Source organism: Corvus moneduloides, chromosome 7 (genome assembly GCF_009650955.1).
Source record: "Corvus moneduloides isolate bCorMon1 chromosome 7, bCorMon1.pri, whole genome shotgun sequence".
NCBI lineage: Eukaryota > Metazoa > Chordata > Aves > Passeriformes > Corvidae > Corvus > Corvus moneduloides.
The window spans coordinates 28,268,250-28,292,102 of NC_045482.1; the positions used below are offsets into that span (position 1 = coordinate 28,268,250).

Here is a 23,853-nt window from a genome sequence, read left to right on the forward strand (position 1 = left end):
CTGTATAGCGATTCCAAGTGCTTTCTTTTAACCCCCTGCTTAGAGTGGTTTATATTTCACACGACGTGACTTAATTAAATTAAGTCCAATTTACACCAAGTCTAAGCTGAAGTTTCCCTTATTTGATGTTTAGGAGCTTTCACTTTGGAGTAAGTTCAGCCTGTGATGTGCACGTTTGGGTGCTCCTGGGCTATTCCTATGTGGTCCAGAGATGGGAAAAATCACTCTATTAACAGATTTTAGTTTCCCAAGTGGTGTCTACCTGTCTCCTGAAAAAGTTCTCATGGATCCACAGTCAAAAGGTTGCACGTGACCGTTATAAAGCGCTGACTGCTTTAAGACAAAGGAATAATTACTTTTCTTTTCCAGGTGAAAATAGGTCCCATAGATGAAGTGCTTTACTGAAGGTCCCTCAGAAAATGTAAAGCAGACTCAGGAGATGAACCCAAGTCACCTGACATCCCACCTTAGCCAAACTGCCTACCTGCATTATGAGAAGTTTGGCAAGAAAGAAGGGTAATGAAGCTGCCCAGCTGCCTGGCAGAATGCCTCTGCTGCTATACAGCAGGTAATCCTTCAGATTTAAGAAATGGCATAACTTCTAAGGTGGAAATTTACAAAATATGTCATCTGAAGACATTGCCATGTTTAATGCATCTGCTGCCAATGATTTTCTTTCCCTTGCTATACTGTTTACAGAGCAGCTGGTGCAGAGCTGTTGAGCTTGCTACTGAAGATGAAAGGCTGGTTGTTTTTCAAAGTCTTTTGTGCCTGTTTGCTCCTAACTGGAGCTGTCAGTGTAGATGTTTTTTATTTCCTTTATCACTATGGGTCTGAAGTCCCTTCTTTAAAGATTTTCTCAATTCAAAGCAAGATTTCTTTTGCTCTAAGTCCCAAAAGACCTGAAGGGTCTTTGCTCTTTTGTTTGGACTGAAGACTCCACAGGCAATGCCAGTGCCTTCGAAGGGTTGTGGAAAACCTTTAACCTTGACAGCCAATGTCCCAGCTGAAGTCCTTTGATGAAGGCATGAGGAATTCAGTCTGTTCTATTAATTTCTGTGGCCTGGGAATGAGAACACCCCTCTTGAACTATAGAGATTCAATGAAAAACTTCCAGTGATTATTAATTAGTGGTGTTTACAATAGTAAATAAAGGATGGAGCTTTTCCCCTCAAAACAGCCACAAAGAGCATGTGTTAGGTGTTGCAGTGGCTAAGTCCACTTTACACCCCTTAAGTTGCCTTAAAAGTGGTCTCTCCTTACAACACTGTGCTAGAAAGTTCTCCCTTTGTCTAGATTCTGCTGGCCACTGGCCCTCTCCCCCTCCAATCCCTTTTCCCATTGGTCCCTGTTATGCCATTCAACCTTGCCTCTGCCCCCTGGCCCTCAGACGTTGGTTTTGGATGCTCTGCCCACCTTTGGGCGTTTTCAGGATAAAATGGGCACGGGCCTTCAGTTGTTGTTCTTTCTTGCCTGTGTTCCCTTCGGGGTGTTGCTGTTAAACGCCTTGGAATTGCATGCAGAGAGCCCCTCTTGCCTCCTTGTCCCCAGTTCATGCACACACTGTGGGTGTGTGTGAGCGGCTGTTCACAACCACCTGCCAAGGTGAGACTGTGTGCACACGTGGGTGCTGGCAGAGCACCGCCTGAGCAATCCATGAGGGACCCAGCAGGGACAAACGCGGCATCGATCCTCCAAAGCCCTCACTTCTTTAGCTAGGTACAGTACAAACCCCCACAAGGTTGCTCACTCAAATTGCTTAAAAGCCAAGTAATCAAGGCAGCAGAATCTTCCCCATTCCAAAACTGAGGCACTGACGTTATGGGAGGTCAAGTCATTTGCCCATCGTGACAGGAAAATAAGACAAAGCTGAGAACTGAAGCCAAGGTACCTTAATATCCTGATTTTCCTTTTGTGTGCCACCTCTCGTGCACTGAAATGGGCTGAATTACAGGATTTTCTCTCTTTTATACAGTCTGTTACTTTGGTGAGGGAGTTATCTTAGCAATCTCTCTGATCAGTCATTAAATCTGCATGATCTTACTGGAAATGTTTTAGCCAATGAGTTTCTCTCAGGGAAGGTCTGGTCTATAATGGCAGTCTGAAAGGCAGTCCCTGTGATGCCCATTTCAAGCATGCAGCCTTCCCACCCAGGCTGCACCACCAGGGTTATCAGTCACTCAAACCAATGCTCCTACACAGCAACATCACCCAACTGGAAAGCAAGTCTATGCAAATCTCATAATGAAGCTGTACTGAAAAGAGCTGGATCCTGAGTGCTCTCCAAAGTGCTCCTCATCAGTGCATTCAAGTGACTTTCTGACTGATGAAATGTTCTTCAGCTAAATGTGCTTTTCATTTTTATGTGTGTTTTCTGTAAATGATCCACAAAAGTGGTTCCAACTGGTATTTTTCATGTTGCCCTCTTGCCCTGCTGCCAACTCCCTGTCCTTGCTGACTAGGGTATAGCCCTGGAGAGGAGCTGCAGCTGAGCTGTTTGTGAGCTATGTGGGGTTGAAAAGCTCATAGTCCAGCCACTCTGATTTTAGCTGAATGAGGGAAAAACAGTCCCAAAGCCACCGTGTTCACAATGGCCAGAGCAGATCTTGCTGTTCTTGTTGAACAGTTGGAACACTGAGCAAGGGCTGAAGCAATACAGAGTGTGCTGAAACCAAAGGAGGAATATCTCCAGATGCATTTCCAGTTTTAATGTTTTCCACTTAGCAGAAATTGATGGCGCCTGGATGCTGGGAGATCCAAGCAACTCTCTGCTTGCTCATATAAAATGTTTTCTTCCTGGCTTATTTCTTAGGATAGTGTACACAGCAAAGACCTTGCAGAATGTACATGAACTTTCTTCTTTCTCCTCCTTTGCTGTTCATGATTACCCATTAGAGAACTGAGATTAGGGATGCATGAATGTGAGGAGGGTGACATTGCTGCCAAAGAAAACTTGTGTTCTACATCTCGACTATCAGGTCACCTGAGAACTGTGTAAAGAGTAACCAAAATGCATATAGTTATCACTGAAGGTGACTGGCTCTTAGTAGGGCATGTAGTTCATACTCTCACTGTCATATTTAGAAAAATTGCACAATATCAGCACAAAAAAACATTTACCAAACCCAAAAGATAACAGCAGTCACATGATAAGTCTGTTCACAGCTGGAAAGTTAATGTGAATCTTACATTCTAGAGCATTGCCCTCACTTGGCTTTGTCAAACAGCCTGATCTAAGAATGGCATGAATTCTATACCTGATTCTGTCACCAACTTCGCTGATTTTTATTCTAAAAAAGATTTGTTGATTTTTATTTTGTAAATTTTAACCTCCTCAAAAAATATCCCAAATGCACTAAATATATCATCTCTTGCCACAGAACCCTTTTTGGCTTGATAATTAAGAGATTGGTCACCCCCTAGCAACAGACATAAAAGTTTAAACTGTTCTCTGTACTAATGCAATAAAAGTGGGTTTACTTTTACAGTGGTAATTTTAGCAGCAGTCTAAATCAACACCCTGTTGATAATCAGACAAATCTTCCTTTAAAGAGAAATACAGTGCAAGTGAGCTTGTTAGTATTATGGGCACATTATTGTCTCTACTTTCCTCAATCAGCTTTTATTCATGCTTTTACAATAGGTGTAAATTTTTATATTTCCTTAGGCAAGGAGAAGAATGAACTGAACATCTAGAATATTACTTAAAATAGGTTATGGTGATAAGAAATAGACAATCCTGTACAATCTTGAAAAGGTCAATGGATTAGAGTGCTGATTTCTGCAAATGGGCAGCTCTGCTCTGCTGGGGCTGGCAGGCAGCTGAAAAAGAAAAAAATTGGCTGGGGGGGTGTTCAAAATCTGGTGGGGTGTTTTCTGTATGGATGTCTTAGGGAATTTGGAAGGCAGAATGGTGGGGAAACATTTCTGGAGTATGAGGCACAGCCAGTGGGTGAATGGCGTCTGAAAGAGAAATCGTGTTGTGTGAGGTTGAGGACTTGCTCCTGTGTCAGACCCAGGCTCCCTCAGCTGTGCCTTGTCTTCATCCCTCAGTCCTGGTCTGCCTTGTGACCAGGTATAGGAGAAGTGAGGAAGACCAGGGAAGTGGCTTTGTGCCTTTGTGTGTGATACAGTGACAAACACTGCTTTGGGCTGGATGCTCTCAAGCAGTACCAAAAATGTAGGGCAACCAGTTTTATTTTTACATTCTCTTGACAATGTTGCTTTAAAAAGTTGGAAGAAATCAGTGAGATATTTCTGGGCTAAAATTTCATGAGTACTCATGTCAAGGACATGCTTGTTACTCCACATGACTCTTTCCAAACTGCACTGGTTCAGACCAGCGATGGTGGCTGCTCACACTTGCACTGCTTCCAACGCAGAACTTTTGTTTTTCTTGTTTTCTAAGTGCAGCTAAAGGAGTCTGGGTCAGCCAAAAGATGCCCATCATGCCTCTCTGTGGAAACTAGATGGATTTATGCTTGTGGTTGATCTGAGAATCACTCCTTTCCTTTTATCAGGACTGTAATTCCTGTTGGCTCCAAGGAGAATCTGTTCAGTTGAATATCTAGACAGACATGTTAAATATGATCCTTTCTGCTTCTTTAATATCTGGAGAGTCCCTTGCTGTCCTCTTCTGAACCAAGACCACTCCTAACTCAGTTTGAATGCTCCATGCAATGTGTTGCTCATGCCTGACTAGGGACAGCTGTTCTATGTGAATGGCTGCACAGCAGAAAATGCTGTGGTCCTGAGCCTGGCCCATCTCAGATAGGAGTCACTGCCCTGTGTTTTTCTTTCAAGCCACCCTCCCATCTGACTGCTGTTTTGTAAACTCATGAAATTTGGTTGCAAAGTGCTATCATTCCAATTTTCAAGCAAAAGGAGAGAAATGGTGATGCCAGATTCAGTGCAGCATTAATTGAAGGTGGTGACGTGCATTACATTATTGTTGGCCTTTTTATCTCTGGTCCTTTCTTTTTTTTTTATGGCTAGCAAGATGACAATAAGTCAGCTCAGGCTGACTGCTCCTTGCCTGAAGGGCCATGAGAGTGTTTCAAGAGATGGGTTTGTGATGGCCTCTCAGACATTTTAAATGTTAGGCCTTGTATGTTTGCCAGAATGGAAGATTCCTCATAAATCAGTTCTTAACAGAGCAACTTCAGATCCTATGGTAGAAACAGCCTCCTTTTCAACCAATAGGGATGGATTCAGCCATGATCTGGCTTCTCAGGCCTGATCAAATTTGCAGGAATACCCATTTCCCTGAGCAGGGCCTGCACCTTCTTTAGTTGCTTAGTCAAATGGTTCTCCTAATAATGATAGGATGGGTATAGCAGCCTGGTTTGCCTTGTCCTGGAGACCTGTGTCTCCAGACACTCTTACCTCATATTTTCTGCAGTCAATGACAGATGGGCATGACTTTGATATCTGCTTGTTTATTTCTTGGGAAGTCAAAAGGAATCAGTAGCTCATTTTAGGTGGGCTGCTGGATTGCTGCTGAAAGACAGTGCAACTGTACCTTGTTACCAGTGGCGAAATGCAGGGCTGATTACCTTACCCAGCAGGGCTAGAATGAGCATAGAGGCTTCCACAGCTGATGGAAGGGAAAAAGACCAGGGTACGAGAATCTGTGGATCAATGGCCTTTCACATACTGAAGAACAGAGAGGCAAATCCATCTGTCAGCTGATAGCCCATCACCATGGTTCTGGAGTGACTCAGAGGACAGGCACTCTCCAGCTTCATGCTGGGAGCAAAAGATTCATTGAGCTTCTGTTGCATGCCCTGAAGCCAAAGAGTATTTATTTCATGGACAACTCAGTGCTAGGAGTGACTTTTCATATCATATCCTTTGGGGCAGGTGCTTGGCTCTGGTGCTTTGTGTAAGCCCGACCTTTGTCTTGGTTTTGGCTTTCATTTGCCTTCCCATTTCTGGCTCACCTTGGTTCATCACATGTCAAATTACTTTCATCCTTGCTGCCTGCCAGGGTAGAGCAGAAGGTGCTGCACACACAGCTTTTACTGGCAGATACAGCTGTGCAGTCCAAGCCAGTGGTCTCAAAGGTTTTTCCTTACCTGTAAGCAGGCAGGGAGCCTGGTGCCTTCAATGGTTCTTGCCTAAGAAAGCCCTTTGTGACTTGTCGTGCAGCACGGTGTTAAGTCTCTCCAGGCCATCTATCCAGCCTCAGATGGAGAAGAGGAGCTGCTTACTGTGTCATCTAAGCTATGTCTGGCCATCCTGCCATTTGGCTAGACCTGCTGCCCCTTGTTGGCTTGCACATGAAAACCAACTGCCTCAGGCAGCCACCCAATGCATCTGCCATAGCTTTCATTTGCATGACCAGAGTCTTCTGTTCTGTGTGAATGGGGCTGACCAACATCAGGAAAATCTCTCTACCATCAGGATCTGTTGTAAAGGGCAAGTGACCAAGTACTCCAATAGCACGGCTGTAGAGCAGAATTTAGCAAGCCATGGCTCTGCTCTGGCATGGTTGACTTTGAGCTTTAAGCTCAAATGAGTTGGGCTCCTTCCCCATTTAAAACCACCTGAATCCACTGTGTCCAGCAGTCATGATATCTGTCACACAGGCAGTTTTTTTGGGTGGCCTTGACTGCAAATTCAGTGGCTTTGGCAGCCAGCACATAGCTGAGGTATCTTAGAGTCTGCTCCAGCGAGGGAGGGCTGGATAGGGTGCACAGGTGGGGCATATCTGGCCCATGCAGGTGGCAAATAGCCACCCTTTTTGCCCTGCCCTTCCGTAACAGTAAACACAACTCCAGAGCTCGACCTTGGCTAACTGGAAAATGAGCTACATTCACTGAAGAGGCAGCTGAGGCAGGGTAAACAAGTGTTACCACTCACTGGCAATTTCCTGCCTCACTGCATGTGGTTTGTCTGGGCCAGTGCTCAATTAGTGAGGTGCAGAAATGGAAGGAAAGTGCACTGGCAGTGGAGTTTCTCTAGAAGATCTGGAAATTTAAGTCTTAGGGACTTAAAGATGCACATTTCCACCTCACCAGAATGTCTGAGATTTAGAAAATCCTCCTATCCTGAGGCAGAACAAACTGGCTGTATTTCGAAAAGAATGAAAACATGAAAAATATGGCCTGAGTCAGTCAAAATGTTTTTGACATGTTTTATTTCAATTGTAAGCTTTTATGATGTGTTTGCAGATTTTTTATCTACAACAACTAAAATCTTTGACATATTTGAATGATGCTGAAATTTCATTCTCTCTCTGATTTCTTTATATAAAGACAATCTTCTCAATTCCTTTCCCCTGCAAGTCCACATTTTTCACTGGTTTAAGTGAATCCCTACTTCCTGCTTAAAGTAAAAATCAGTTGGTATAATGTAAATCTGCTTGATTCAATTAGAAAGAGCTTTTGAGGAGCAAATTCAGGGAAATTATCTCTTGTATGATAAATGGTGCCAAAGAGGTTACCACTGGATATAAAATTAACCCCAAAACTAGTTCTTCCTATCTTCTCGCTCAGTTTTAAATGCTGTCTTTGTAATTCTGTCTTTGGTTTGAGTCAGGAAATCACTGTAAAAAGCCTCACAAAGCACCTGGAGACCATTTGATTGTGAGGCAGCAAACAGAAATGAACATCCCCAGGTTTTGCAGTCCTAACTGCAAGCAAAGACATTAACTTCTCATCCACTGACAGTTGATTCCAAATCCCTCTAAAGGGCTTCAAGAAAATGTGTGTTATTGAGCTTTATCCTCAGCTAAGTCTCCCCTCATACTAGGTCTTGTAGCTACTTGACTACAACTTCATCATGGTGTGTCACCTGCTGCCTCCTCCAATGCTGTCAGAATGAACTGTCTGGATGTACACATATTCATCTGTATTTTGATGATATGTGACCTGTAATTGTTTGAACAGTTCACCCTGAGGAGGGTTGAATTGAGGTGCAAGGGAAGCAGCCCTGCCTGGCCAAGATACAGCACAGGAAATCTCTGCTCTAACTAGCAGTAACAAACCACAGCAATTACCCAATTGAAGCTAAGCCCGTCTTTAATCAAGACAGTCAAGTTAAGAGGCCCTCGGGATTTTTGTGAGAAGGAGGAAGTCCTAATCATTGCAAAGGGAATTGCTCCTTTTTATACCAGGTTTGAAGTTGCCCCCAAACTTGCAGATGCTAATTTCAAAAAAGAGAATCATTAGTTTTTAATAAAGAATTTGCTCCTTGGGAGGTGTGGGGATGGACTGAAAGCATTTCTCTATACAGTTTAGAGTTCATTAGTGCACCCATCAGGGAAAATGTGTGAGAAAAGTGAAATCAGATGAATATTCCTTATTCAACCTCCAAACCAGTAATTTGGAAAAAAAAAAAATTCTTCTAAATCTGAGTTCCAGGTGACTGCTTTTTATCTGAGCTCCATTAAATTATTCCCCTGCTAAATTCTCATGAAATAGGCTTTTTGCTCCAGCAGACTCTGACTCCCTGAGACCATTTTGAAAGCAAAACATTCTGTTTTTATTAGTAATGATCCATCTTCCACCCTGGTGCTATGAGGGGCTTGAGGAAGGTGTTTGTGCCTAGGTGTCAATTTTCTGCACTGTATCCCTATTTTTTTCACTGACATGGAGACAGGCAGGGTGAGCTGGTTCCTGCTTGTCTCCCTGGCTGTGGGTAGCACTGGGATACAATAGAAAGTCATGAGAGCACCTGGCAGTGATTCTGCCTCCAGACGAGTCAAGAGGCACCGCTTCTGGCCTCACACTCACTGCTCAGGCTTGTAGCTAAATCCCTCTCAGCTTCGTTTCCACTGCAGTGTGAGACTGTGGAGTGGAGAGTCTCTTCAGTCTCAGTTATGGTAATTTCTTCCTTCCTTGGTTGTCCCATGTGATTCATTCCCAGGTTTTATTTCTATGTGGCAACCACCAGACACAATTTTTCTGCAGGCTCCTGTTTATTCTGGACTTGCACATGGCAAGTTTCCTACACGGCTCTTTTTAAAAACACAGATTTATTTGCTTTTACTGACTCTGGTCAAAGCAGCTATTCTGAAATCCCATAGGGATGGAGCATTATGGGCAGACAAATGTGATGAGCTGGAGCTGCTTCACATACCAAGTGCAGCTGGTTGAAAATAGCCTTGACCTTTTTATAAGCAGAAGTGTTGTCCAGCCCTGTTTTCACTGACCTGACATTAATGTGCTGAGGGGACTGGGCAGAACTGTCTCAACATTTCCCAGGTGGTCTTTTCTTGGGGTATGTTTGTCTTGACAGATTTCTTCCTGTGCATGAACTCTGAGGCAGAAGGAATCTTTGTAAAAGATTTTGTATTACTGTCTATGATTTTTATGGCAAATTGAGCTCCCTTCATGTTGTTTTGCTTCCCTTCTTTCCTCTCCTTGGTGACCTCACAGCCATTAGTGCCTGAATTCCAGCCTTTAGGTACCTCATTTTCTCTCTCTGCTCTGAGGAAGGCTCCATATTCATGACCCAGCATATGAGGCTTGGATGCTTGTTACTGCAGTCTGAAGGGCTGTTCACATGGCATGAAGAGACTTGGACCTATCTAGGTGTGTAGAAGATCCCAGAAGTCTGGGATTCCCTGCCAGAAGCAGCAGTGGAAACAAGAAGCTTGGTTTAGGGCTTCCAGGCTCCTCCCTCTATGCTGGGAAGCCTGGAAGCTCCCATATTCCAAGGATTTGCAGGGTCCTCACTGTGGGAATGAGGTGGATTTCCTGGGCAGCTAGAGGCTACTGAGGTCTGTGACTCAGATATCCTCACTCCAGTGCAGTCCTACTGACATCCAAGGAGGAGATTCTTCCTATCTAGCCATTTTACTACAGGTTTGGCTTCACAGGCAATGCAGAGCCTAGGTGAGAGGAGAATCAGGCCTTTCATCTCAAGGGATGCAATGGCATTTTATCATGTCCTCTGAATTATTCTGCCACAAGCATCTTGAATGTCTGGTTTATCTCCTCTAAAATGATCCGTACGCTGCTCATCAATCATCCTTATTTCACAACTAACATGCCACAGGTGGTTCAGCAACCTGAGCATTTGGACTGAAATAATTGTGTTTTCTAGAGCTCAATGCCTGAACCATGGGGAAGCTGCTGGTGCATTAGAGATGTTTGGGTGCTGTGGAGATGGGGCATGGGGTGCTTGGGTGGATGGCCGGTCAGCCATGTGTGTCAGGCTCTGTCCTCCTGCATGCCAGCTCTCAGGAGCAGCAGATTTCAGCTTTGCAGTAGATTATGAAGGCAAGACTGAAGCAAGTGAAAACTTGTTTTCTTTCTCAGTTAAAGAACTCAAGGTTACTTTGCCTTAGAAACACAGGCCTACCTGCCTGGCTTGCTCCTATTTCTCTGCAACCTGGACATGAATGGCAAAGTGATTCTTGCATGTGTGGAAATTGGGGATGCCTGAGAAATATTCAGCACTCACAGGAGGACTGCCTTTTTGGAGAAGCTGCTTGTCATTCACCAAAGCCTAAACCTAATTTTAGGCATTTAGCTGAATATGAACTCTTGAAAACATATGACATCAATTCTCCTTATAGATCAGTTTTGGTAAGTTGGCTTGATGTAGTCAAATCCTTTGAGTTGCTTTCCATTCCCCAATAGGGAATGTGAAAAAAGGAGGAAAACTCTAGGGCTGAGAGAGACCAGGTCTGGCCAAGCTAGGTCCAATGCACCTGTTTTAGCTGTCTATCCTCGCTGTAGGACCAGCTCTTTCTTTAGGACCGCTGCTCTGGAACATGTGCAAGTTGGGAAGAGACCTCACCAATAACTCTGCACTTACAAAGCCGCTGGGTGGTACAGAAAATGCAAATGACTACCCTGAAATACACGAAATGATGAAATAAAGAGTTAATGAATCCTCAAGAAGCTTTTAGTTTGCATAGAGAAATCAGAGAAGGGAGGTTCACCAGTACATTTCTCTGGCCAAACCCACAGATGAAGATTAACTGAAGGTCTCCAGGGACAACAAACAGAACAATGTTACTGTGAGGCCAAGAGTTTGTTTTGCCATTTGTTCTCTGTACATTACCATGGAATACAAGTGCTGCTGTGGATACAAGAAGAAATAACCTTATATTCATACCCTGCATTTATCTTGGACACATCCTGAAGTTTAAACAGGTCATAGTGCTCTTCTTTTCACTGGACCACTTCACTGCTTTCTCCATGGAAATCCCTCCATCTGGGGACACTCCGCCGACACCTTTGTTTGAGACCGCCCACAGAGATTTCCGTAAGTAACCTGCTTGGATTGTGTTCCTGTTCCTTCCGTATTCCCTGGCTGGGAGTGCTCGAGCAGACAGACGTCATGTGCGGAATGTTGGTGGGAGTGGGCTGTTTTGAGGCAATCATCCAGAATATCCATGCAAGAGCTTCAGAATGAGAGTTGTGCAAATCTGCGCTGCAAACCTGTTTCTAAGATGTACGCTCATCCAGGTGGAAATCTGGGAAGCATACAATGTAACCTACGTGTCCTGTTGTGCGTGCTTCTATTGCAGATCACTAATGCTGTTAAGTACCTGAAATGGTTTGCACTATGGGGGGGGGGGGGAAGGGGGGGAGCAAAAGGCAGAAAATGAGCTAGCTGCTATTATTTTTTATGAATTAATCACCCATCTTCAGATGTGACAAAACACTCAGAGAAAGTTGGAGTCTCTTTTTGCTCTATTTTCAGCTGATGCCGGAAGCAAAAGTGTCAGAAATCTCTCTGCAAAGCCTGTTCTGATGAGATTTCCAGCCAGTTTCATGAATGAAGTTGGTTTGGATTAACTGTGAATAAGTTCCTGGGCAGAGAACTACCAAATCATGGGTTCACTGATCACAGACTTCTCTGTGCATAGCATCTGACCCAACACTCAATAAAGGCAATGAGAAACCTACTGGGGCAGCTTATCCAATAGCTCTGGAGCCATTTTGCAGTTCCAAAGCAGCTGGAGTCAGCTATTCCTAGACACTGGAAACTGGATGGGAGGGAAATTTGCTTATGGTCCATTCACCTGATTTATGGGGGTTTGCATCAGGCCCAGGGACAAGTTCTCTACACCATACACTGCTTATTTACAAAACTGGTGTAGCAGATGAGACCTAGTAAGAGTCAAGCTCTCCTCTTTTTCTCCTGCTGCTCTGATACTTTATTTTCCAGCAGTGATGAACAGGGACAGATGCCTACTTCTGGGATTGTTTAACTGTGAGGACAGTTCCAGGGCTGTCCCCTGAGGCTGTCTCCACAAGTAACAGGTATTTAAGTTATGCCTCTCTATTGATCCCCCGTCTGAACAATTAGCAGTGGTGCTTGCTCTGAGTCCAAAGGTGTCTGCAGTCAACCTCACAATGATATTCAAGGAGATCACTGTTTTAAAAGGCTGCCTCTCCTGAAGTGTGCCGTGCGTTTTAAATGTGACAGGCTACATGACAGGACCTGAAACAGAGACATTTGAGGAAGCTTGGGAGCTTCTGATCCTTGAGCCTGAGTCCAGCCATACTTCCTGACTTTTTGGCTTGGGAGTCTGATTCAAACACATCATTTTCACCTGCTATCCATATCTTTATAATTCCTGCAGAATAATCACTATTTTTAAGATGCCTGCCTTGATATAGAAATGCAATTCTCTGCGTGACGAAACCCTAAAAATCTGGTGGCTGGTAAATAAAAATTGTTGAGAATGATTGTTTCATTTGAGGCATCAATAACTTCAGCAGAGCTGTAAGGAGAACAGCTCAGCTTCCCTGAAACTGGCAAAGGAACTTTTTTGTGTTAAGTAGCTCACTTTGGCTGCTCTGCAAACTCCAACTAAGACTCCTGGGGGTCAGATTTTCTGGAGGTGGAAATCCAATACTGAATGTCTTATGGGGCATCAGGGCTACCAATTCTGCTTGTGAGGCTGTGTGAAAAGCTAATATGTGTGTTGAGAAGTAAAAGCACTGACTGAATGATCCTTCAGGAGCTGTGGATTCAGTTCTTGTTTCTATGCAAGAATTCTATGTTCTCTGTGTTTTCTGCACAGCCTTGAGGTGGTTGTTCTTCTCCTTGTCCTCACATGGGCTCAGTTGCTAGACCAGTCTTGTAGTAGGTGGAAGAGAGTAGGAGAGGTCAGGCCTCCCATCTGCTTCTTTAAGCAGCCTGGACAGCCCCACGGCTGGCAGGGCTTCTGCCTGGAGTGACAGGAGTCAGCAAAGAGCCAAGGCAGCAGGGCACTATGATCCTTATCCTGTGCTGTCACTGTGCTCCCATGAAGCTGAAGCTGTAGCACCAAACTGTCTGTGGAGCCAGATGCCCTGCAGGAGATGGAACTTACAGGGAGCATCCTTCAGGCACTGGTTTTCCTTCAGAGCTTTTCTTTTAGAAAGTAGATAGTCCTCTGTCATTTCTCAGCCTAGTGACAAAGTTACTGGGGCCAGCAGCCCTCAGTTTGGGGGCTGATGCAGGAAGACAGGTTGGAGTGAGCCTGCTTGAAGGGTTCTGTGCTGATTAGGGTTAGATATTATTGCCATGGGGGCAGTTAATTGAGGGGGTATCAGTAGATAGCAGGCCACCTCTAATTTTCCTTCCCTGCCTGTTATTTAACAAAACTATTGAGAGAAAGGCTCCATTAACTATACTTTTGTCTTTAATTCTGCAACAGCAGTAAAAGCCAGTATAGGAGAAGCCATTGAATGCAGGATAGAATTGGTTCTGTAATAATAATAATAATAACTTGCTTTCCCTCTTTGAAAATAAATATGGTCCCTAGTAGAGAGATTTATCCATTGCTGGCAGTCAATCAACCAGGACAATTTGGGCTCTGAGTACTTAATTAGAATAACTTTAAGGAAAATTGCCTTCCTGAATCAAGTAAGGATCCATTAACCTGATGAAACAGGGTTTGCTTATCTGAGAGGTTAAGACTCATAACACAGCTTGGGCTGCATTAGATGAAGCCTCTTTTAGAACAGAAAGTAATAAAAACACCATCTGTCATGTCTAGTCAATCAGACCTCGTATAAGAGAGGAATTATTCCTCTGACTTTACCATTTTAAGATCATCTGTTTGTTAACAATGGGAAATGTCAGTAATGCTGAAAACTGGTTTTGTGCCCTCAAATTATTTCTAGCTGCCTTTATCTTGGAGAGAATTAATATTAATCTGAGTTTATACAGGAAAGAAATATTTCTAGATAAATACAATGCCAGACCATTCCATGTTGAGTCTCTTGTGATTTGTTGTTAGAGGTAAAACTGAATGGGAAGGTAGAGGAAAAACTGCCATGTACACCTTTCTTCTGAAAGTGATTATTTCTATAAACAAATCTCTTGCAAGTTGCTGAGCACTCAGAGGTTCTTTGAAGTCAATTGAATGTATTCAATTCACTCGAGTGGCCACCTGCATCTTAAAGGACTGGCATGGCTAGATCTTCTCGTGTAGCATAGGCATAGCTGGAGATCGTGGAAAAGGTGTTTGCATTTTTTGGCACAGATTTATCAAAGTTAATAAATGTTGTCACTAATGGATTTCTCTGACAGTGTGATCTCCTCTGTTTACTGAGGAGTTCTTGGAGACATGTAAAGACTGAATGCCAGACAGCAAAGACAGCTGTGGGCACAGGAGGTGGAAAGAGTGGTCTAAAGTCTGTACCAGTGTATCCCCAACACCACTACGCACCAGCCAGGGTGGAAACACCATCTCCACTTGTCACACACCACAGATGAGACTGCAGTGGATGTGTTAATGTACACCATTGCCTGCTGCTTGGGCATGTGCCATGCTGCTGCCCAGCACGTTCAGCACTGCTCTATGGCTTCTGGGTGGCCACAAGCTGAAGAACACCAGAGGTGGTTTTTTGTGTGTCCATGGAAAAACCATTTCTTTGCTCAGGGTTGCTGTTTGCACAAGAGAAGCACACAGAGTGTTTGCAGGTATGTGTTGCAGAACTCAGCTGTTGTGTGGTGGGCACAACCCCATGCAAGATCCCAGGAGGAAGGAGAGGCTGGGGATAGAGGAGGAGGAGGATTAAAGCAAATGCCTAATTCAGTATTCAGTCAGAAGATGTGCTCCAGTTAAGCTAATGGGACTGGAGATCTGGGAGAAAGATGGTTGAGCAGGAGGAAGACAAACAGGTGCTCTGGGGTGGCATCAAGGGAAGGCTGAGCACTCCTGGTCCCACTGATGTGAGGTCGATCAGATGTCACTCATCTCCAGGAAAAAAGGACCTTTTATTGGGAGTTAGCATAAGGATGAAGAGTCACAGATGAATTCTTCCTTCTATGAGAGTATAACCCTTCTCCCTGCCAAACTCTGAGGGGATTTGTCATGAGTGCCAGTGGAGAGCAGACTGCCCTGGGCACAGGATGGCCAGGACAAAAAGAATTGTGCTACAGAGTGTTGGGGTCCCTGGAGATCCAAACTCTGTATGGTTAGATCAACATTAAAAAAAAAGCAAAAAAAAATCTCTAATTTTGTGCCAGTTCCTCTGGGACCTGATGCAGGGAAAGCCCACATGACTGCACTTCCCCCTGGAGCTGGTGAGAGCTGCTCCCACTCACTGTGTTAGCAAATTGATCCCCATGGTCACTGCGGGGGGAGGCTGAAAAGAATGGATGGCACTGCAAGCTCGTTATGAAAATGCAGGGAACCAGAGTTAATGAATCTTGGACGAGCCCCTAATCTGCCTGGCCCTTGGTGTGATGGTAGAGGAATCTGGGTGGGGAGGATCTGATTAACAGATCAGTGGAAATGACAGTCCCTAGAATGCAGAAGGTCGTATCATATCTGTCAGTGCTTGCATCTGGGAGGGGCCACTGTCAGAGAGCTGAGATCTCTGTGGTTTAGATCTGGAAGGTTTTTTTTATCAGAACAGAGGTATTTTTGGGATTTACATGTTCTCTGTCCCTGGCATCTTGCCTTGATGAAATACCGATTACACAATTGCAATCTGACTTAAACCACAGTCAAAAAATCAGCTGTGTGCTGGGTTGTGGTGAGAATACCCTCTCTGTGATGGCAAAGATTTGAAATTGTGCAGTGCATTATATATCCTGACATAGGAAATCTTGCAGAGAACAATGAACAGGCTGTTTACTGTGGGTGTGTGGAAAAAAAAAAAAATTGGAAAAATTGGAATTAATGCCTTCTCTGAGATTTTCTTAGTCCAGTAGCCAGATTGATGAATGAAACCACTTGCCCCAGATGTGCAGGAGATTATGCTGCTTGATGCTTGTTTTATGGGCAGTGTAGTTAAGGTTAGGAAACTTGAAATAAGTGCTCAAGGGCCTGACAAGCAACGTAGTCAGAACCAAACCCCAGGGTCCTGCTGTCACATCCTGTAGCTCCTCCTTCACTGCCCAACAGATTCACTCTCCCCCCCCTCGCCTCAGTTCCAGGCATCCCTGTGAGCTGGTTGTGCGGAATAGAGTAGTTATAGGATTTCTGGTTTCTCAGTACCAACTGCCTCTCACTGAAGCCAGTGAAAGCAGCATTTTACTCAGGACCAGGGTGGGAGAGGGAGCGGGACACACCACCAGAAGAGAGCTACTGGTCAGCTGAGAGATCGGTGCAGAAAGAGAAAATTCCCAAGGCAGTCAGTATCTGTACCAGAGGCCGGAAGTGAGCACGGAGAGTAGGGCAATGCACCCACGGGGTGGCTGAGACACTGGATGCGACTGTCTTTCACAGCGTTCCTCCAGACCCAGGCTGCTGCAGGCTGTGATGTCTTCAGTGGCTCAGCTGTCCCGTAGAGCCTGTGGCACAATAAATCAGTAGCTGTTTCTCACTTGCTCTGATAATACTGCAGGCGGGGCAGCTGAACAGAGAGACTGCTGGGCTGGCATGCGAGAGGCTTCAGCGGAGTCTACCTTCATCAGGATGTTTCTTCCTTCTTTTGCTCCTTTCTGAAATGGAGGTACTGATAACTGCTGAGTGAGATGCCCTGAGACCTGCTGCTGAAAGGCACTATATGAGATTCTGCTTCTGAAACCACCAGGGGAGAAAATATTCTTGGGACACCAAATGGTCCTCAAGTGTTTTTCCAAAGTTCTGCCTCCCCACATCCATCTTTCTTCCAGCTGCAGTGGAGCACCTCCCACCTTCTCACACCAGGAAGGGGACGACCCAGCCTCAGCTCCAGGCAAGTGGACTGGGTAAACCTTTAGATTTTTCTGTTTCCAGGCTCTCTCTGTTATTCAGAGGTTTTGAACAGAGAGCCTGAGTTGAGCCTGAGCTAGACAGGTGTGGCACTGGGTGCCTGAGGGACCAGCACACCTTGTGACAGTCAGAACTGATCACTTGCACCCGAGAGAGACCAACAGCACTAACTACTGTTAGAAACCGAGCTCACATGCCCTTGCACACCTATCTTGGCTCTTCTTTTCTGCATTTATTTTTTTTCAGAGCACTCTCTCTTTTGCTAACTTTACATACCTATGTGAACACTAAAAATAGCTATTGTTTCAACTAGGAAGTGTCTCTAAGAAGTGGGCAGCATTCCTAAAATGCCTTAAATTTCTATAAAGGGGGAATAAAGGACTGTCAGGAAGGGCAGAACATAGAAACATCCCAGGGACTGCACATGTTTCCATTGCCTGGAGCCCCTGGATGTACATTTTCTCCATGTCGACCTTATTGAAACCAGTGCTACCAGTCAGCATGGTACCTTATACCATAGCAACAAGTACAGCTTAGAAGTGAAGGGGAAAATAGCTGGAAAATAATTCAAGAGGTCACTTAGCCCATCTCCTTACTGACAGCCTGAATAGTTAAATTATTCCTGATTTTCTATGTAATACATAGCTTTCCTTGGTATTCATTTGCTGTTCATCAGTGGTCTGTTCTGAAAGATCTCAAGTCTTATTCTGGAACCAGTCTCCATTTTTTGTTCAGTGGTTTTGTGATACTCTCATCTTGAGAATCTAGAAAGTAATTTAAATTCATGGTTGTATTTTGTTTGTGCTGAGTTTTCTTCATTTCCTGCCTCAGCTCTCTCATGCCCTGTGTTTTGCTTGAACATTCCCTCCAATGAAGAGAAAAATCCTAATTTTCCCTTGCTATGATGGCCTCTTAAAAAGTTGTTCACAAATAAAAGCCCTTCCTCATGTGTTCCCCCTCTGCCCCTTAATCTTCTAAAAGAAGTCACAAGCATTACCAAGTGAAGCTTTTTATTTTTCCCAACAATTATTCTCCCTCCAGCTTTTCTTCTCTATTGCATTGTCTGGCCTGTAGTGCTCATATGTCTTTTCTGCTTGTTTTTCACAGTGCTTGCCCAGAGTCTCACGCTGCTGGCTTTGCCATGCTGTGCTTTGTACTTATCTGTGCTGTATCTTCTTATAATATGAATAGCACTCCCTGGATCCTGGCCATACTTCCTACATTATAGATTTAAATTCTTCTTACCATCTATCTTTTCTTTAATATCTCTTCTGTGCACAGCCTGCTCTTTTGTAGCCATTATTAAAGTTTTGCTTCAGTCCTTCTTTCGCAAGCACCTCATGATTTGCCATCATCTTTTTGTGAGTTGTTCATGCTGTTCTTCTTTCACTTCAGGCTTTGCATCCCTTGTTGCTCTATCAAATGAATCATCATCTGTAGGAATTTATTCCTCATTTCATGTTGGAATTTGATCGTGATCAGCTTAGGCTGCTCACTATTGCACATATAAGTAGCTATTGTTGCCTGCTTCTCTTCACTCTTAAATTCAGGTGTCTCTCGCTGTTTCCCTAGTGCATCATTCTAGTCCTCCTGCCCAGTTCCACTGGATCATCCTATGTCCAGATAATAGCAGAGTTCATCAGGAACTGCCTGCCTGTTTGTAGCCTTGACTGTATCTTGAGGTGATGATGATAGTTATGGGGCCTTGAAGCAGGTGGGACTTGAGTGCAATAAAAAGGTGAAGGGTGCAGATGACTTCAGGGCCATGATGTTGGGTGATGGACACCCCATTTTACTCTATTGCGGAACTCACAGAATTTCACTCTAAACTACTTCTGTGTCTGCAGAAAATATCTGGGGTTTTCCCCTGCAGAGGAGTTTCCATAAAGCCTCTCTGAAAGAAAGTCACAGCGGTTTAGAGAAGGTTATGGGGGAAAAGCAGAAAGGAGTAAACAGTGGAAGCACAGTAGAAAAATTGTTGATTTTCCTTCAGGCAGCTCATGGCTTGAAGGTGAAAAAGGGTCTGAGGGAACAGCTTGTCAATGTTGTTTCTGCTTTGCTGTGTGATATGCAAAGAACTGGGAACTGGAGCCAGTCTGTCAAAGGTTGGTGAAACCCTGTGTGTCCTCACAACCTTAACCACTGGGTGTCCCATCCTTGGAAACATTCACAATCAGGTTTGACAGGGCTCTGAGCACCCTGGTCTAGTTGAAGATGTCTCCCTGCTTATTGGAGAGGAGTTGTACTGGATGGACTTTGATGGTCCCCTCTAGCCCAAACTGTTTTGTGTTTCTATGATAGTGAAAGATATGTATAGTTAAGACCAGCTCTGTAGCTGGGGTATAGTGTTGAAAATTTGGATTTGTGGCCAGCTGTAGATCCTGTCTAGTCACAGAGCCAGTCCCTGTCCTCATCCAAAGTAGTAATTTTATTGAAAGATAGTGTAGCTGCAGTGCGAAGTGATTGATCGTGAACATCCACGAAATGTGCCATGCAGCCTCAGAGGCTGTATTCAAGAAAGGCAGATTCCCTATGACATTTGGGAGCTGAGAAGAGATGACTTCAGATCAGAAATAACTGGATGTTTAACTATTTTATTGGTGGCCAAAGGACTGCTGTTGGGAAGTGAAACATTAACAGCAGGGTGAAAAAGAGCCAGGATTGCTCAACGAGGTTCATCTTCTGGCACAACAGAGCTGGGGTCGTCCAAGGCGCAGGAAGCGGCCAGAATGGCAGAGGGGGATGGCACACCACAGCCTGCAAAGGAAGCCCAAGCTGGTGAGGAATTTTTAGAAGATTTCTTCTTGCTGATTGTAGGATAAACTGAAGGCAAAAAGGCAAGAGGGGGGATGAGAAGTTTCTCTGATTGTTACAGGTTGACTTCTGACCCCATGACAGGCTCTTAAATATAGAGTAGGTACTTGATATTGTTAGTGGTATTAATCTAAATACCTTTACAATTTTGAGTCTGTAATGGCTGGCGAATAGAGGAGAGATGTGGGTTTGAAGGCTTCTGGCATATTTTCCTGGTTATTCAAATGATTTGATACATCATTTTCTTAAATTACTTTGAAGTTTGGGAGAAGTCTGCAGGCAATGGAAACCACTCTTGATCTGTCTAAATCAGTTAAGCCCTGCTCTTTCTTGTGATCAAAGAATTGGAGAAAATAAGCCAGAAGAAACCTCCAGAGGTTATCATGTCCTTCCAGGGTCTGGTCATTAAGCCCAGAGTGTTGCTGGCACACATTCATCTAGTTTCTTAAAACCTTATCTTAGAAACAGAGAAAGAGGAGAGAAATACATATAGGGTAAAAGGGTTATAAAAGTATGGCCATTGTATATGAATTAAAAATTAGACTCATTATTAAAAGACGAGTGTGCCTGAGCTGAAAATTAGGAAGGGATTGTTCAAGATGAATGCAGGTAAAAATGAAGAGATTCGTTGAATATAAACAGATTAAGGCGCACAGTACTGCAGCAGGGAGCGGTGAGAATGTGAGGATTGTAAAAGCAATGTGAAAATGCAGATTCTCTTTCTGAGGTTTTGGGAACCAGAAAAAGTTAATTATGAACTGAAAATCATAGCAAAATGCATTCGTGGGAACTTCTGGCTATGCAAGGCATCTGGTAGCTGAATATTACATTTAAGTATGAATCATCCTACAGACTACCCAGTTGCATAAAGGATAATTCAGAAAAGAGCAAATCTTACAGAAAGCAGTCCTTGCTTTCATGCTTTCCAGGTGAAGTTGTTTGGCACAAGGTTTTCACAGAAATTCAGGAGGACACCTCATCCATATGCCTGCTCTGGGACGGGACCTGATATTTATGTAGTCCCTAACACATTCTTATATAACAGACATCATGAGTTGTCTGAACCCTGCAGGCCGAGCCACGTCATCTCTGTTCCAGTGTTCATCTGTCCTTGCTGAAAGGGAAATTGGAAAAAGAAGCCCCAAATCTTCTTTACTGAAAAAAGTCAATTATTTCTGCCATCTTATCCTCAGTGAAAGTGGGTAATAGTTCATCTCTCTGGCTGTTTTTCCTATCGGTGAATAGGAGTAGCATTTGGTAGTCTCCTAAATTTCATCATTTTCATTACAGAGTTGTAAAATGGTTTCTCCTATTTTGCAACACCATTTTGGATTTGTACCCGGTTTTCCTCCAGGCTTCTCCACCCTGGTTTTGGGCACAAATGAGAGCACCATGCTGGCTGTGCTGAAGTTTTCTCTGCTCAAGGAAAAGCTGAGGACCTGTATGTTTCATGCTTTCCTAATCTGATGGAAAATCATTGATAGATACTCTTAGAGGGATTTCCTAGTCATCCGCTATTATGGGCATTTCATACGGACCCTATTTCCTTGTGAGGGATCAGAGACACTAGAGTTAGGATATATCACATACAGAGCTGCTCTAGCTGTTACTCCACTTACACTGTCACCAGAGAATAAGACAGTCTGGTTTGAGAGCATTTTTTCCAATATGAAATGCTGTTTTGTAATCCTTATTCTCCTTTTGGTGCTTAGAAGGGATTATCTGGTCAAGTATCTCTCTTGCTATGGAGGAACACACCTGGTGGAACAACCTACTTTTTTAGGGGCAGTGGTGATGCTTGTTCTGCTTTTGCCCTTCACAAGGGAAGTGGCTCAATATGGTATTCAGCACTTGAAGGTGAATTTCATCAGGCTCTGATGATCAGAGCACATTTGAGATATCCAAATATTGTTTAAGCAGCTTTTGTCTCATTTCACACATACTCCTGCTGGTTCATTTCAAAGGTGTTGCATACCTTGTTGCAATTTATTTTTTAGTGAAAATAACAAAAAGCACACAAGTTTCCTGGCTTCTCTGGATAAGCTTTTGTTTGCTTGTTTTCTGGTTTAAATAACAGCTTTTCATTTTCCTTCCTCTTTCTCCAATATTGACAGCATTTCTAACACCTTTTCTTATTGCCTTTTGTGTCCTCTTGCTAGCTGTAGTTCATTTTGTGCCTTAGCTTTGCTGGCACATCTCTACCACTCCGTGTTTGATCTGTTTGTCTATACTTGTCTTCAGAAATGCCACCTTATTTCCATTTGTGGTACAATTCCTTCCTGATTTTCAGTCCAGGACACACAGGTCTCCTTCTATCAAGTATTATTCTGTATTTGTATCTGAGGTGCTTGCAAATTTATTCTCCTAAACTTGTTTTTGCTGTTTGCTACAAGTTACCATTTATTGCCAGACATTTGAATTCCTTTTCTCCCTTTCTGTCTGAGAAGACCTTCTGGCAGCTAATGGCCTAAACAGCTCTGCAGTGTATTAGACAAGTGGTATGTTAATCCTACTGACTGATAGTGTTTTTCATGCTAGTATTAAAAAAAATTATCATTTCGCTTATGTGACGCATGGGGCTGTATACACACAGAGGAAATATATCTGCAGGAGGCCAAAAATATTAAGGCATCACACTGCAGCAGCATGGGAGTGCTGTGCAATAGATGGTGAAACCTTTCTTGTCTTCCTTTTGTATTATTCCTTTAATAACTCTGTTGCTGTGTTTGCTCTGCTTGCCTGTGTGTGGCAGAACACAGCAGGTTTCTACTGGGAGCTGTATAGACATACCTGGGGCATGAGATGCCAGCAGACGGCTCAGAAATATTTCTGCTGCCTCTAGCATGGGGTCAGACTTGCAGGACACAAGTACGTGCCAGCCTGGTGTGTGGTGACAGGACCCATGTGAACAAGACCTGTTCTGCCCCCAGCACTGGGTCTGCTTTTGAGTCACTCCTACCCATGAAAAGGGCTTGACAAACCTGAGCTCCCTGGAGGCTGGACCCAGGTGAAAAGCAAGGCTCTGCGTGTGTGCAGATCACTGGGAGGGCTGAAGACAAGAGCTGGTTTGTGGCTGTACAGGGGAGGTACCAAACTGTTGCTTTGCCACTGCTGTAGAAGAAACAAGGATCAAGAAAGGGGCAGAACTTTCTGGTGCCATCTAAAGTTTGGCCTTCAAGTTAGCTGCCCAGTTGACCCCATGTTTAGCTGCCCAGCTAGCAGGAGTGAAAAATAATCCCTGGGGATTTTCAGAGGAAGCAATGCCAGAGCACATGAAGGAATGTGGACAGTAATTATATTTCCTCTGTGCAGTCTGTCACATCTGATTCCCTTGTGTAAGTGTTCTCCATGTCTTGTTAACAATAACTGAAGCCAGATTAAGGATCTGTGGTGTGGCCAAAGGCTTCTTTCCTGGTTTGTCAGCTGCAAACCTGGTTCTTGTGATAACCAGGCACTATCAGCAGCTCGAGCTAAGGATGAGTTTATGCAGACTCCTTGTACCAGCTGTGGTTTCTGGGTGTGGTCTGTGCTTTGCTTATAAGAGAAGGGAGAAATATTTGGGAAAATTCTCTGAACATTTGTCTTTTAAAGAAGCCAAATGTAAGAGGAAAGAGAAACCTCTGCACTGTGCCGAGGATACAGCAGAGCCACAAGCGCTGAGGATAATTTATGGGAAGGTTGTGAATTTTGCTCTGTAATAGAAAATAGAGGCATTGGGGCTGCTTCTGGGTGCTGGCTGTGTCCCCTTGATTAAGCTGTCTCATGGGAAAAGGCAAGGTCATTCTAGGGAATTGGTGTGGGAATGAACCCTGGGTCACTTCACCCCTGCAGTAGCAAAGAAATGATTTAACACAGTGCAGGCATCTGTGACATCCAGTGTCCAAGGGTTTGGTGTGATGAGCATTTTAGTAGTTATGTCTTGGAACATGTGG

At 44.0% G+C, this 23,853-nt stretch overlaps 1 protein-coding gene across 13 annotated transcripts in view; it reads left to right on the plus strand.

Moving 5' to 3' along the window:
- The first annotated feature begins 504 nt into the window (after nt 1–504).
- The window catches only part of SLC15A2 (solute carrier family 15 member 2), a 72,428-nt gene continuing 49,079 nt past the window's right edge, over nt 505–23,853 (plus strand). For 5 of the 13 annotated variants that reach the window (XR_004241121.1, XR_004241122.1, XR_004241123.1 and 2 more), the window contains exon 1: nt 16,390–17,090. Coding sequence is in view for 7 of the 13 variants with exons in the window: in XM_032113872.1 (XP_031969763.1) it covers nt 16,973–17,090 (118 nt within the window). In the remaining 6 variants the exon portion in view is untranslated. Of the gene's footprint in view, nt 569–11,046; nt 11,224–16,383; nt 17,091–19,811; nt 19,886–23,853 lie in introns of those variants that run through there. The other 8 variants (XR_004241124.1, XR_004241125.1, XM_032113879.1 and 5 more) reach the window with 7 other exon arrangements.